A 15,457-nucleotide genomic window follows, 5' to 3' on the forward strand; every position below is an offset into this window, starting at 1 on the left:
TGCGATACCTTCTCCCCGGTCGGTTATGCGCTGACCTGTTGCCGTAACAAGCTGTACAATTCCTCTAGAAGCGCTTTTATAAAATGTCTTCAAAAGCTGGTATCTGATCACTGTTCGTGAAGCTCCTGTATCAAGTGTCAGATCACACTTAGTGCCATTGACTTCTCCTTCGATAACTAAAGTATTCCCACGTCTAACCTTCACATCACCTCGGAAGTCTTTCTTAGGGCACGAAAACCTCATGTGCCCTACTTCCCCACAAGTGTAACAGGTTGGCCCACGTTGACACGAGTTTGCTTTTTCCGTGACAGCCCTAACACGGTAAGGTCGAGGATCTTTCCGAATAGCCTCCACCTCCAGAGCATCCTTCAGGTCCTTATGGTGACCGAGGTTCACAGCCATTCGAATTTCACGGTCTCGAATACCGTCAACAAAAGCTTGAACCAACATCTCGTCTGCAATATCTGGTGAGGATGCGTAGGCCTTCCTTACCAGCTTCTATATTTCAAGTCCCCATTTTTGGAAACTTTCATTTGTCTGTTGTATTCTATCCTTCAATTGAGCCCTGTAAACGTGCTCTAAATGTGTGTCTCCGTACCGTGATTCCAGGGCATCTAGCAGTTGCTTCAACGTCACCTTACCTTTCTTGGTATCTAATATGGTGAGGGCTTCGTCTTGCAGTCCCAGAATAAGGGCGGTAACAGCTTGATCGTCAGTCCACCCGTTTGACTCTGCTACAGTCTCAAACTGCAGCTTGTACGCGCCCCAAGAAGATGTACCATCAAAGGTGCCTCCCTTTCAGATTTCCAGGTGGTGTTACAGTCGTGACAACACCAGTGGTCTTTAAGCATTGGATTTCATTTTCTATTCCAAGGATACGTTTATCCTGCTTGGATAGCTTACAATCCATATTAGATTCCAAATTCTCGATCTTTTTATCTACCTGTATTTTCAGGTCACAAAGTTTTTCTCCTATACGGCGAGCCTGCTCCTCTTGACGTCGTGCCTGCTCCTCTATCATGCGACGTGTCTGAGCCTGTTCTTCCATCATTTGGCGTGTATGTTCTTCTTGACGGCGTGCCTGGTCTTCCATTATTTGTCGTGCCTGTTCTTCTTGACGGCATGCCTGTTCTTCCATCATTTGGCGTGTATGTTCTTCTTGACGGCGTGCCTGGTCTTCCATTATTTGTCGTGCCTGTTCTTCTTGCCGGCGTGCCTGTTCTTCCATCATTTGCCGTGCCTGTTCTTCCTGACGGCGTGCCTGTTCCTCCATCATTTGCCGCAGAGCAAAGTGGATGTTGCTATCGTTACTTTCACCCATGCCGCGGTTTGCATCGAAACTTTGTCGCCGGGCGGCGTCACGTGCTGATTGCGCCCTTGTCTGCACTCCCTCCGCAGCTGGAGACTCTGCCACAAACTCCTCTTGATTCTCCCTTGGAGTAATTGGCATGTTTCTATCCCACTTCTGACACCAAAATGTTACGAGCTAGGGGATCGGATAGAAAATTCCGTAGATTTCTTCAAAGGTTTATTTCTTGATAAATCAATGAGGAATTTATGGGCACAAATTAATTGCAGAAATGCACTTATGACACACAAAAACACAGTCGCGTTTCGGCTCGCTTATATATCCCTGGGAATAATTCTAAACAATATTCGAGAACTTTCTAGGCGGGCTTGCTACTGAGTAGCGATTGCACAATTCTAGAACGTCCGCACTCTTTGTCTCTTTCGCACGTTGCTCCGTCCTTGTCGTACTGCGTTCTAGAGTGCTCAGTCTAGTTTCGAGAATGTTCTGATCTTCTCTCTCTCTCTCGTATCATTTCTTCCTTGTCTCACACCTAGAAAGTTCGGTCTAGAATATTCCTCCATCAAAGGGGTATACCTAGGCCTGAAAACGCCTGAAAACGGGTCTCCTGAAAACTGCACCAATCGACTACACATGTTCTGAAACTGACTGAAAAAAGGTTTCAGCTTCCTGAAAACTAGGGTAATAATTATGGAAATTACAATTTTCTAATATGTGATTGACCCTCTCCTGAAACGGTCAGAAATCATATTACAGCCTGCTGAAAAGTTCTCTAAGTAGTGGAAAAACCTAGAAACATTGTAGTCGACCCGTCTTCGTAACAATATTAAGCTTCGGACGCAATCAACAAGCTTAACTAAATATAAACTCCAAGCCTGGCTACAGCTTAAATATCGAAAAACAATAATTTTATCCGAACGAATTAATGGCTTAATGGCCAACGTGCTAGTCTACTACTATTGTATCTCTTAATTATCATTTAATGCATACTTCAGCTATGTATTTTGGATACGAGTTTCAGTCAATCGCAGAAAATATTGATGCAAGAGACTTACTCGATGTTAAAGATAAATTCTTGTGTATCTTGGCTCAAAAAATTCAGAACGGCAAAAGGCAGCACGATATCCAGGTCGAGATCGCGCTGCGTTTTCGATGCCTTAGATGAAATATAAGAGAAGGAAAAAAAGGAGACATTGAAGCAATTCGTTTTTTATTATAATTCTGTCTTGTTTAACTGTAACAGAACACATACAAAAGAAAAGTACAAACAGGTTTAAAAATAATGTATGAAAAAAATGTCTACCGAGAAACGTTAAGAAAAACTGAATTCGAAGAAAGAAAAGTTAAGAAATAAAAAATAAGAATCGTTTCATCTCATTATTATCATTAATATTATTCGGTCATTGAATAACAAATATAAATATGTAAAATGTACTCACATAAATACAACATAATTTTTTTACTACTTCACCGTATTTTTAATTTATATTTGAAATTACCTCTCAAATCAAGAGTACAACAAAAACTTTAGGGGTTTTTGATCGATATTTAGGGGTATTTGAAGTTGATCCTAGGGGGGAACATTTTGTAGGAGTTGGCATCACTGTCTTACCTTTTGACCTCAGTCAAATTATCCCCGTGAGCGTGACCAAAATATTCCTTCTAGCGCATGTGCCGATCATTTATGTGCGCGTATTAATCTTAAGTTTATTACTAAAACAATTATATATATTTGTTCCAAAAGAGCATTTTATTCTAAACTCTTACAGCTTAAAATAATAATTGTCATAAGTACATAAACTAATCTCGTACATACAACACAAAGTAGATTGAGTCATTTGTCATAAGTTATGCTATTATAACAAATTTTAAAAATTGCAAATGACAAAACTCTTGTTGGAAGCGGTCACCGACAGCTTAAGTTCAAAACTAGTCACGCACCGCGCCCGCTTTACATCTAGGAATGCAACTATATCTTGTGTTAAGATCACAAAATCGTAATTATTAGGTATATCACCCAATTTAATCAAATTGAAAAGTTACATTTATCTTAGATAGGTATTTAGACCGCTGGATTCTAGGAAACTTGTGTGATAGGTACATACAATTTTAGAAGCGCCAGAAGGGCTTGGGCATTGTCGCTGACTTGTTTTGTTATATTTTGTGATTTGACGAATTTTTACAATGAAATATGGATTGCTTTAAGGTGTAAGGTCTAAAGTTGGTGGACTCAGTTTCCACACTTAGACCCATAATTGGTCCATTTTTCGTAAAGTCCTGGCTAATTTAGCCAGCCTAGATCCTTCCAGAAGCACAGAACTTTCCTTGGCACTTCACAGGCTTCACGGAGCGACCTCACTGCTTTGAGGATTTCTGCACGTTGTTTAGCCACAGCCTCTCATTCCAGGACTACGAGGGTGACTGACTCCTCTGCGCTGAAACAGCCTCTACACATGGAGTTGTCTGTCGCGCCTAGGACAAAAAGACGTTTATTAAGTAGACGGTGGCACGCAATTGTCTCTGTCATTGTTGAGATTAGTTCTATTTAAGCTTAGAAGTCGCTTTGTCAATTACGAGTTTACTGCTTTGCGGCAGAGCTATTTTGGACTGTTTGCAGTCCGCACTTCGCGACCATCGCTGATGTTGGAGTTCAGCGGAGGAGCGGATACGGCATTCCACAGCCTCTTCTCGCAAGCTCGTCCGCAGCATCATTGCCGAGAGAACCACTCATCCTCTACTGTTACGAGAATATAATATTATTACACCTTTTGCATATTACTCTTGCACTATAAAAAAGTTACATAATGTTTTTTCTACGTTGTATATATACATTGTTATTAAAACTATATTATTAAAATTTCAATTTTGTATTCAGCGTCCACGTACCTTTGCCTCCTAAATACATTGGCGTGCATGAAAAGTGGTCGTGTGGTAGATTTAGGTACCGACCAATTCGTTATTTATGCTTACGGTGATCATGATAACTCCATCTCCCCTGAACCTAGACCAAGCACTAGCTCTGCTATGATCTAATGGAAGGAATATCTTTTTTAGATGATGATTAAATTATTTAAATATGTTTTCCACAATCATTATTAATATCTGATATACACTAACAATCTACAAAAATGAAACCTAACTATTTTTAAAATTTATCTACGTTTAAAGTATTTTACAGTTAAATAAAATAGACACTTTTTTTGCTCGTGTACGATGCGCAAACTTTCCCCCACTCCCTTGTTTACTGCTCAAGAAGTTTGCCGGTATCTGTACTTAAATATATTTTACTAAGGCGACGCCACTTATTGGTTCCTTTGATTGCTATAACACAGGTTCAGCACATATGGTATGGTAGATAAGCTGAAAGATTCCCGACGCGCGGTTGATTTAATTCATATAAAGCAACTTGAAGAATTGAAAATTCACGTAAAGCTTTAATAAGGTACTAAGTAATTTTATTTATAATTTCACCATTTTCACCTTTCATAAGGTCTATAATATTTGAAAACTCATAATTTTTTTACTAGAGAGAATATTTATTTAAACGGAATATTTTGATAAATAAAATAGTTCACGAGTAACCCCTATATAACCCCTAATTGTTTACTTTCATCACGCGAACGTGGCATTTAGTATACGCTATTACTCTAATTGTGATGTCAAACCCCGATAAGACAAATTGTATAAAACTCTATTAAAACTAGATAATAATTATACTGAAAAAAGTTATAGTGCTCACGCCCAATCTGCGAACACAAAACTTTACAGCTAGGAACTTTATATTACGTTATGGGTAGCCGGACTTGTTCTTCGCGAAGGGTTTTAATATTGAAAAAAAATTCTATTAAATATTTAGATTTTTACTATTATACAATAGTGTAATAATCGGTTCAAAGAAATGCTCTTAAATATTTATGCATACTCTCCGGTCATCATATCACAGCTGAAAAAATGAAACTTACCTATTAGATAGCGTAACTATTATATACAAATAATTCCATTGTTCTCAGTACTAGAGTATTAATATTTAACATTAAACATTATTTTAGTTAGAAAGGAAATTAGAAACTTGTCTCTGTTTCTATAGTAATATAAAGAAAGTATAAAAAATGGCACTTGTGTATAGCTGTTGCTTCTGGTTTTCTCTACGATTGGGAGGCTTATTGATTTCCTTCTTTTCAATTGTAAGTAATAATTGAATAGTTATTTACTTTTATTTAAATTGGTGTAATTTACTTTTCTTAATACTTTCAGTTGCAAGCTGTATTATTTTTGATAATATTTAGCCTCTTCTCCGTACAAGATTATGAACAGAAACGTGATAAATTAAAACTATTGGACGATATCAATCTTATTTATATGAAATCTTTTATTACAGGCATTATAGAAGGCAAGTTTACTTAATATTATTTAGCTCAAAAAGTAAATTGTAATAATTTTTTTGTTTAATAAATAAATGTTTTTTAGAATCTAATTATGACATTTACATTAAAACGGTACTCTGTTTCTATATAATGGCATGTGTTATATATATCTATGGAGCATTTAAGGTAAGTAGTAAATAGGAGTAATTAAAAAAAATAACCGATTTTAAATACCTGTTAATTGAGATGAAAGAATAATAATATCAAAAATTTATTTATGTCGGTACTTATTTTATTCTTAAAAGTCCGACAACGCACTCACGAGATCTATGGTATTGAGAGTGTCCAAGGGCGGCGGTATTACTTAACATCAGGTGAGCCTCCTGCCCGAAATAAATGTTCAAAAAAGCGTGGATTCGAGTCGGCTAATCTTAGTTCCGAGAAATTTGTGGTCAAGCATAATACACATCAACCTGATAGCCTCCTTTGTTAAAGTCATTTAAAAGTAAAGGCATTGTATTGCAGGATATTACACAGTTACTATAAAAATGCAAATTTTTGTTTACAGCTTGTAAATATCCTCATGTTCCCGTATATTTCTTTGGAGTTACTGCGCCTAATAGGATTATCATTTTTTGGAATAACGGGATTGCTAGTACTCAAGAAAAATACCATGGATATTGGTTTGCTTATTGTGATAAGTTTGGTAGTAGGATTCACTCTCTGTAAGTACCTCAACCTGCTCATTGCCCCCCCTTTTTCCCCTATACTCTTATTTAACGTCGTAAGAATTATTTAATGCTAATACTTTGGTAGCGGTATAGGTAATTCATCGGTAGGGGGATAGCCCAAGCGAGGATTTCGGGATTTACTACAGCGTGGCAGATTAATATATAGGGACATACCTGGTACCCAGTCAAGTACGTCCACCAAATATGAGCCCCATATATATGGCCGCCCGATAAGGATAACGCATCAGATTATTTTTTTTTATGGCCCGCACGGTTTGTGCATTGTGGCCCAGGGTAAAAACAGGGAAACGGGTAAAAAAATTTAAGAATGGAAATTAAATCTAAAAAATAAAAGATCAATTCTTATAGAGCTACATAAAAAAGGAGTGTAAGACAAGATATTTACATAAATTTACTTTCATATTGTCTACATTTTTATATCATTACTTAAGATAAAAGCTGCTAAAAGTTTATATACATGTGGGTCTAATGTTGCAAGTAAATAGAATATGGATGAAGGGAAAGGAATTTGAAGGGAAATGAGACCTTCGAGAAGAGCCGACCGGTCGCGTCGAGAACAAACAAACATGATGTGGTTCAAATCAGCTTCTTCATATCCGCATTCGCACGTAGGGCTGTCTATAATATTTAGCTTAGCAAGATGAGCTGGGGTGCAGACGTGTCCCAGTCGCATACGAGACAATATTGTTGTAACTCTTTTGCCGAATCTCAGATTCCAAAACCAGGGCTTAATGGGTACAGAAGGTTGAATAGCACGATAATGGCGACCTTTTGGACTATCTTGCGCCCACGATTCAGTCCACGAATTCCTGAGATAAATCCCGGAAAGAGCCATCAAGTCATGCGCATAATTTATAAAAATATCCACATCTCCACTATCCACCGCCTCATTGGCTATACGATCGGCTTTCTCATTTCCAGATATTCCACTGTGACCAGGAACCCACGCAAACGATACGGAATAGTTTTCTTTTAAACATTTCAATAGCAGGTTTCTAATTTCAGAAATAACAGGGAATTGATATTGTGAGCCAAACGGGAACCGGGCTAGGGCATTTAAAGAACTCAGTGAGTCGGTAAAAATTACAGTTTTTTGAAGTTTTAGTAGAAGGATGTATTCTATGGCCTTAACCAGGCCTATACATTCGCCAGTGAACGCGGAGGTTTCAGGAGGGAGTTTAGTTTTTTGAACAATATTGTAATTAGAGTGCAGTACACCAACACCTACACAGCCTTCTTTGGAACGCTTAGATGCATCTGTAAATATTCGATGCCATCGTGGCCACTTGGTGTCAACAATATAGTTAAATGTTAACTTTTGGTTTTTCTCAGTTTTCACAAGACCCGTGCTAGTATGTATATCAGGAGAGATTACAAGGGAATCGTAACTATATTTGAACAACGGATTAGAAGTTGCTTGGTGAGTAGGAGCCTCAAGAGAAGTAAATCTTCTGTAACTTTCAACCAAACACGGTGGGCGTTTGTTTTTCCAATAACTAAAAGTGGGGATTATAGATGTTAGGCAAGTCAGTTTAGGTGTTAGAATATGGTTCCTGAATTGGACACAACGAAATAGGAATTTATCAGACAGGAATTGCCTTCGTAAGTTTAATGGAGGCTCTACACATTCGGCTCTCATACAAGTGATTGGGCTTGACTTCATAGCTCCTAGGACTATTCTCATTGCTTTTGCCTGAATGCTATCTAATTTTTTAAAAGCAGAAGCATTGCCTGGTTCCAACAGGAAAGTACCGTAATCCATTACACTTCTGATTATGGCGTTGTAAATCAGTTTTAAGGAGTGTGAATGCGCTCCCCACCAGATGCCCGATAAGCATCTAAGAATATTCAAATTACGTTCACATCTCGCAGATACATATTCACAGTGGGATACACCGGTAAGCTTGGAATCTAGAACTACTCCCAAGAATTTGACGTCATTAGTCGAGGGAATCAAAACATTATTGAACTTTACCTGGACCGGGGGAGGCCTACGCATTCTGGAAAACAACACAACCTTACTCTTGGATACAGATAAGTGTAAACTATTCGAATTTAACCATAATTTTAAAAATGAGAGGGAAGATGTTAGAGCTTGGCAATTTTTTTCAATCGATTTGCCCGATTTGTATATAAGGAGAATATGGAATCCCATCTTCTCCTAGAGTAGAATCTTTTACGTTATTAAGTACACCTTTAAGTTCGGTCAAAGAAAAAGGAGCGTTTAATCCAGTTAGGTCATCAGAAATATAAGCAGGAATAGATAATGGAGGAAATCCCTTTTCCGGTACAGAAGGGGGAGCAAGATGATCCATGAACTGATCAGCTAGGGTTAGCGGTAATTTAGAAGAGGGAGAATTATTGTAGACAGATCTAAATTTACGAATATTACGCCAGACATCTGATGGGCTGACGTCTGGACTAATGGAGGCACAAAATGATTGCCAACCATCGTATTTCTTTTTCTTAAACATTTTTTTAGCACTACGAGCAGATTCTAAATATAACTCGAAATTTTCTTCTGACATGTCCTCACAGTAATTTTTTTCAGCCTGTTTTCTTGCTTTTATTGCAGCTTTACATTCATGATCCCACCAGGGAGGCGAAGGAATTTGCGATCGGAACTTAGTTTTGGTACAAAAAGATTCATCTGCAGTTTCAATCAAAACCTGAGAAAGAATTTCGGCGGAGATCTGGCTACCTTCTTCGGAATAAGTAGTAGTTTTCTGCTCTTCTCTTTGGTTGAATAATTCCCAATCAGCGTTATTCAATCTGTATTTGAAACGAGGAGAATGAGTGGTTTTGATAGGTTTTTGTGAAGGAAAAGTAATTACAAGTGGAAAGTGGTCACTACCATACGAAGATGTAAGAGGGTGCCAGTCCAAAGTTGAAGCTAAATCAGGCGAACATAAAGAAAGATCAGGCGCACTTGCACCTTCACTTGGTCCAGTAACACGAGTTGGCAGCCCAGTATTAAAAATGCAGATACAATGAGAATCTATAATATCTAATAATTGATCTCCATAATAGTTGGAAGAAGTGCTTCCCCAAGATTGATGTTGGCAATTAAAATCACCTAGGACTAAGAATGGTTTTGGAAGGATGGAGAACAGGTGATTGAGATAAGAAAATATATTTACATTGGGACGAGAAAAATAAATAGACACTATACTAATTTTATTTACAATAGCAGCAATGACTGACAAGTCATCACCGAATGAGGGGAGTGGAAATAAGCTATAAGGGAGATTATTTTTGATGACTAAGGCAACACCGCCATAGCCGTCAGGTCTGTCCTGTCGGAGAATAACATAAGCTGGAATCCGAAATTTCAGTTCCGGGCGAAGCCATGTTTCAGACAGAGTTGAGACAAATGGTTCAAATTTATTATGCAAATGGATTAAATCATTTTTATTGCAGATGGCGCTTCTGTAATTCCACTGGATTATTTGTTCGCGTTCGTGACGCATAAGAGGATTTTAATTGAGCTAAGGAAGCAATAGTTGGGCGGCGTTGTTCGGTTACATTGTTGTCAGAGTTAGAAATGGTTTTTATTTCAGTCAAAAGTTGGATTACATCAGAGATTGAGAACATAGTTTCATTATTGTTAAGGTTACTGTTTATTAAAGCGACCCCGTCAGAAGAAGCTGGAGCATCGTAGTCCTTTATCAAATTGAAGTGTTCTGTTTTGTTATACCCCAATCGTTTTGGTTTGGGGGGATGTTGGTTTAGCAAATATTGTTTTCTTATAAGATCTACTATACGACGGAATCGAGGGAGAGGAAGGCGATACAGGTGCAGAATACTCCTAATTCTCCTGGAATTAGGAGTATTCTGCATGTTTGAAAACCTAACTACATCAGCAAAAGATTTTGAAACAGGATCATGCACTTTATTTGCTTCTGCGTAAGATACACATCTTTGAGCCATATATAATTTAATTTTAGTCTGCCGTTCGTATTCTGGACACTTCATGTTTGTTGCAAAGTGTAGACCAGAACACAGACAGCAAGACGCGGCATCATCTTGTATGTTGCACGTGTCCACTGTATGGCCTTGGCCACACTTGTAACAACGGGGCCGAGAGTTACAATTAGATTTAGTATGACCAAATCGGCAACAAGAATAGCACTGAATAGTAGGGTAAGAGTAAAGTTCCACGGGCAGAGCATTGTAGCAGACAAATACATGTTTAGGAAGGGTTTGACCATCAAAAGTTATGACAATAGTCTGTGATGGTTTCCACTCAGGAGGGCTGCTGTTACGCACTTTATAATTTAGACGTCTAATTTTTATAATTCCTCTGCTGCCTACAGGCAGAGATATATTGTCTAATATTTCTTCAGGCGACCATTCCGCGGGAACACCTCGCACCAGGCCCATTCGGGTCACATGAAATGAGGGAATAAAAGCTTTGTAGTTATTTCTTGTCAGGCAAGGATTATTAATGAATTCGTTTGCACATTTGTGGTCTGAGGATGATATGGAAATTCGGTTTCTGCCTATCCTTTTGATGCTACCATTAATAATATTTGCAGGGAAGCGACGCTCGTATCTGAAGAAACTTTTTGCGCATGAACTACAAATGGCCCTATGTCATAGGCCTCATAAAACGTTCGGCCTGTAGGATTTTTTGGAGAATGAGAACCGTCTAATGGAGGTGTTGGGTGCTGTGGGGTATTAACAGTTATAGAATCTGCAGAGTCTACTTTGTTCTGAAAATTATCTAGAGCATGAGCGTTCGTAATCTCAGTATATATTGAGGGAATTTCAATTTCCGGTATTTGGCACGAACAATCGGAGTCTTTTTGTTTGTTCCGACGCTTCGGATCGAATCTTCGTTTCCTTTTGTTGCAGTGTTTACAAATTTTTCCTAGACGCATTCTTTTTCGGTCACTCCGTTGATCCACATCTGTATCTACACTGGACTCTGGTCTAGTTTTGAAAATCTATTATCTACTATAATATTACACGCTACCTCGGGGGGCGAGCCCCCGATATCCGGGGGCTCGTCCATTTTTTCGCCTGACTCCAGGCCTTGAGGAAAAAGTATAAAAACTTACAAGATACTGTAGAATATATACACAAATTAATAAACAAAACAATTAAATTAAACTAATACATATATATATATATATATATATATATATATATATATATATATATATATATATATACAAACTGATCTTTTATACAAGTTAAATTAAATTTAAAAATTTCACTAGAAAAAACACTCCCGCCACGACCAACGTTTCCCGCGCTTTTTCGATCAGATTATTAGTAGTTAGAAATAAAATAAAGATCAGAAATTCTCGATCCTCGTATGTTTCCCTAATCTGACAATTTGCAAGTGAGGTAAAGGAAGGGATTGCAAACTTGTCAAAAAACGTCATCTTGATATTTTAGAGGGTGGCCTTTTTTATTTTGAAGGAAATAATTCAAGGATGATCAAAAATATATAATACGACAGTTAGCTGCATGATGTCTATATTCCCCTCTCCACGTTTGTATTCCTCTCACACTATTTCTCTATCTATTAATCTCTAGTTCCGTCGCTACTCTGGTTTATGTTGGAATTATCACAGCAGATCACACAGCTCGTTCCTAGTAATATTTCCCATGTTTGTCTAAGATTATTTTGTTATTTGTATTTTATTTGAATTAAGTTTAAAAATATTAACTATGAGTAATATTGACATTTTGTGTTGATACTACTTTGCATAAAACAATAAAATTTAAATTAGAAACATCACAAAAAATTATAAATATTTTAGAATATCGCCAAACCGAAGCAAGCCGGTTCTCCGAAAATACTGAACATTATACGATAATTTTGAACTTTCGATAGAATCTTCATTAAATGGATCACGATGAAAATTATGATTAATTGATCAATTAATTAAACAATATCGATTTTATTAGATAACAATCAAATATACAGTATTTAAAATTTTGTTAATCTTCAATAAATAAAAATAACTAAAATAATCAATAAATTATTTATATCAAATGATTTTTTTTAAATTATGTTATAATAAAAACAACTATTCTACTTGAACAACAATTAAGTTCAATGATTATTATCTTTAATTATTAGATTAAGCGAATCGCTCCAGATAATCGTCAAATTATGAAACAGCACGTCTAGGACATAAAGATAGACCATATATATCTTAATCTGGCGCGCTTGAGTATTTCAATAGGAGATTTTTTGGCATATAATAATGGCCGCGAGTTTGCGTCACATCTAAATTCGACGTCAGATTATTAGATGAGAGCTTTTTTAGAAGTGAAACTTCTTTAGGCGCATGAGGGTAAATTTTTTACGGATGAAACGTCACGAAGATGTGCAGTGTGATGTGAAATGTATACATTATATAACATTTTTTTAATATTTATTATCTAAGTTTCGAACTCAATAGGTCTCTATGAGGCTCGAGTAAATCCCCATTTAGCATCGCGGCCTCCCCTACTATTATAAGTATATGTTTATTAAAGGTAGGCTTGTCGTAAATAATAATAAAAAAAACGTTACTGAATACATAATGAATTTTGCATTGATTATACTTTCTCATAGTTTCTTGTGTATAGTGTAGTATTATATTTTCAAGTGCATTAGCATTGTTTTTTTTTATAGTGGGAATGTTCTACTTATGGATATGTGCGATGAATTTGCCGATTGTTATAAACGAGATAAATGCTAATGAACAAACGGTGTTACTTGGTACATTGAAAAATATAGAGGGAAAACAGACTGTTCGTAATAATTTGCTTTTTAGCGAGTATCGTAATCTTGGTGCTAGCCAAATATTTATGCAAACGACACGACAAAATAGATTGTCGACGGCTGACGAACCACCAAGATATTATTATTAAATTATGATTTAATTATGCCTCTACACTAATTTTTATTAATAAAGAATTATTATTATTATGTCGTTGTTGCTCATTTAACAAAATAACTTATTATCTTTTTTCCTGATATTTAATATTTTATTTATTTATTTTATTTTTATTTTTTTTAGTTTTCAGTCTTGGATTAAGATTGCGCAAAGGAACTTAGCATCGCAATTATACAATTTTGACGTATGGGAGTCGGGCGTTTTAGCGCTTAGTCTCGTTTCTAATTTAAACAATAACTGATAACCTTGTCAATGGTTATGACTGAGTTAAATTAGGATTTTTTAAATATTATGGCAATAGTTTTGACTTTATGCCAGTTTCAACTTTCAAGTAAAAGGTTGGGAAACTACACGCGAGAAAAAATAAACAAGTTAAGACAAGATAAAAGTATTGGGACAGGGGTATGAGACAAAATCATTTTACGATAGACGTGACATAGAATGAAATTAGCTCCCGCTTTATCACGTGAACCATACAAATTCGTTTGACGGTACTGGGTCACGACTATGCCGAGGAGGTCTTGATTCTTATAACACAGATTGCATATGTATTGCATCATATAGACATTGTATTAAAATACCAACACATTCTATTTAACTAATTTATATTTCCTAGACTTACTTATTTAAGCATTGGTATTATTTCTAATTGAGAATATCTATAGGCTTTGTCTATGACATATTAGTCGCCTATTCTAGCTTAGCTGATAATCAAATGTCATATAACTTCAAAACAATTAAGTAATTGATGAGTAGTTGAAAGTCAGCAGCGAGAAAAAGGCGGGAAGTGTTGAAATAGGCGGGCGCCAAACTTTTGAAAATTAAATTTAATTTGATATCGCAGGATCAGTTAAGTTGTAAAGTGTATATATTAGTAGTTATTATTGTTTATTTATTTTCTTAGTTTGTTTTCTTCCCCTGGTAAGTAATTGAATTGTATTATATGTAAATAGGAATATTCTTTAGGCGTCCATGTTGGAGCCTGAAGACCCTGGAGGGACATCCCTCCAGGTGTCTCATGTAGTCACAATCGATGCATCGGGAATGGAAACGGAAGGTTTAATTTTAGATACGGACTGTTCGGATAGCACGAAATCGATTAAAAGAAAAAGAATTTCAGGTAGAAACCAAAAGAAGAGAAGGAATCATAGACATACGAGTCCATCAGAATCCCAACTTTCCCCGAATAATTTAAAGGATAATATTATTTCTAAAGTGCTTGATGATAAAATCAATGTAATACACCATAATGAGGCTGCTCAATCTGCTTCAAGTAACCCTCGCGCTGCTAGGTCGCTTTACCAGGCGTCAGACCCTGCGCCTTATGTTGTCCATATTCAAAAAATATTACAACCAAATCAAACTGGGTCTATTCACCCAGTACAATTTGGATTTTTCCTGAAAAAAAGTTCTATAAAAAGCATAGTAGAGGGAAGCATCAAAAAAATTGGAAGGAACATGTTGTCTTTGCAATTTCATTCATTTCAGGATGCTAACACATTTTTAAATCACAAATCTCTAGATATTAATAAATATAAAGCATTTATTCCGGCCTTCACTATCACTCGCATGGGAATAGTGAGAGGTGTTCCATGTGACTGGGACGAGAAAGACATTATAGAAAATATTGAGCTTCCGCAGAACTGTGGAAGTATTTTGAAAGTTCGGAGACTAAACAGAAAGGTATATGAAGGCGAGACGCACAAGTTCATTCCAACTGAGACCGTAGTTTTAACCTTTGATGGAAAGGTGTTACCTCCCAGGGTCTTTATATGTTTCAACTCCCTATCTGTAGATCTTTATATTTACCCCACACTGCAATGCTTTAATTGCTGCCGTTTTGGTCACACAAAAATGCAATGCAGAGGCACTCCAAGGTGTTACAAATGTGCTAACAACCACCCAAGTATAAGCTGTAAGACTGAAAGAGATGATGCTGTGTGTATCTTATGTTCTGGTTCTCATTTTGCAACAGACAAAAAGTGCCCAGAGTACGCTAGACAAAAAACTATCAAAGAAACAATGGCTAGAAACTCTATATCTTATTCAGAAGCCAGTAAAGTACATCCACCAGTTTCGAAATCCTATGCAGACGTTGTTGCTTCTGCTTCATCGGCCCCTTCTGGTCCG

At 36.7% G+C, this 15,457-nt stretch overlaps 1 protein-coding gene across 1 annotated transcript; it reads left to right on the plus strand.

Annotated features, from left to right (window-relative positions):
- Positions 1-5,418: 5,418 nt before the first annotated feature.
- On the plus strand, positions 5,419-13,488 carry LOC123710623. The gene is made up of 5 exons (XM_045662646.1): positions 5,419-5,497; positions 5,777-5,859; positions 6,242-6,398; positions 13,063-13,149; positions 13,451-13,488. Exons 1-5 carry the CDS (start codon positions 5,419-5,421, stop codon positions 13,486-13,488), a joined length of 444 nt encoding a protein of 147 aa, XP_045518602.1.
- The last annotated feature ends 1,969 nt before the right edge of the window (positions 13,489-15,457 follow it).

This window comes from Pieris brassicae, chromosome 6, assembly GCF_905147105.1.
Source record: "Pieris brassicae chromosome 6, ilPieBrab1.1, whole genome shotgun sequence".
Classification (NCBI taxonomy): Eukaryota; Metazoa; Arthropoda; class Insecta; order Lepidoptera; family Pieridae; genus Pieris; species Pieris brassicae.

Coding starts and splice junctions, on each gene's coding strand:
- LOC123710623 (XM_045662646.1), top strand. CDS start 5,419: ATGGCACTTGTGTATAGCTGTTGCTTCTGGTTTTCTCTACGATTGGGA. Junction 5,498..5,776: donor TTCCTTCTTTTCAATTGTAA/GTAATAATTGAA, acceptor AATGTTTTTTAG/AATCTAATTATGACATTTAC. Junction 6,399..13,062: donor GGTAGTAGGATTCACTCTCT/GTAAGTACCTCA, acceptor TTTTTTTTATAG/TGGGAATGTTCTACTTATGG.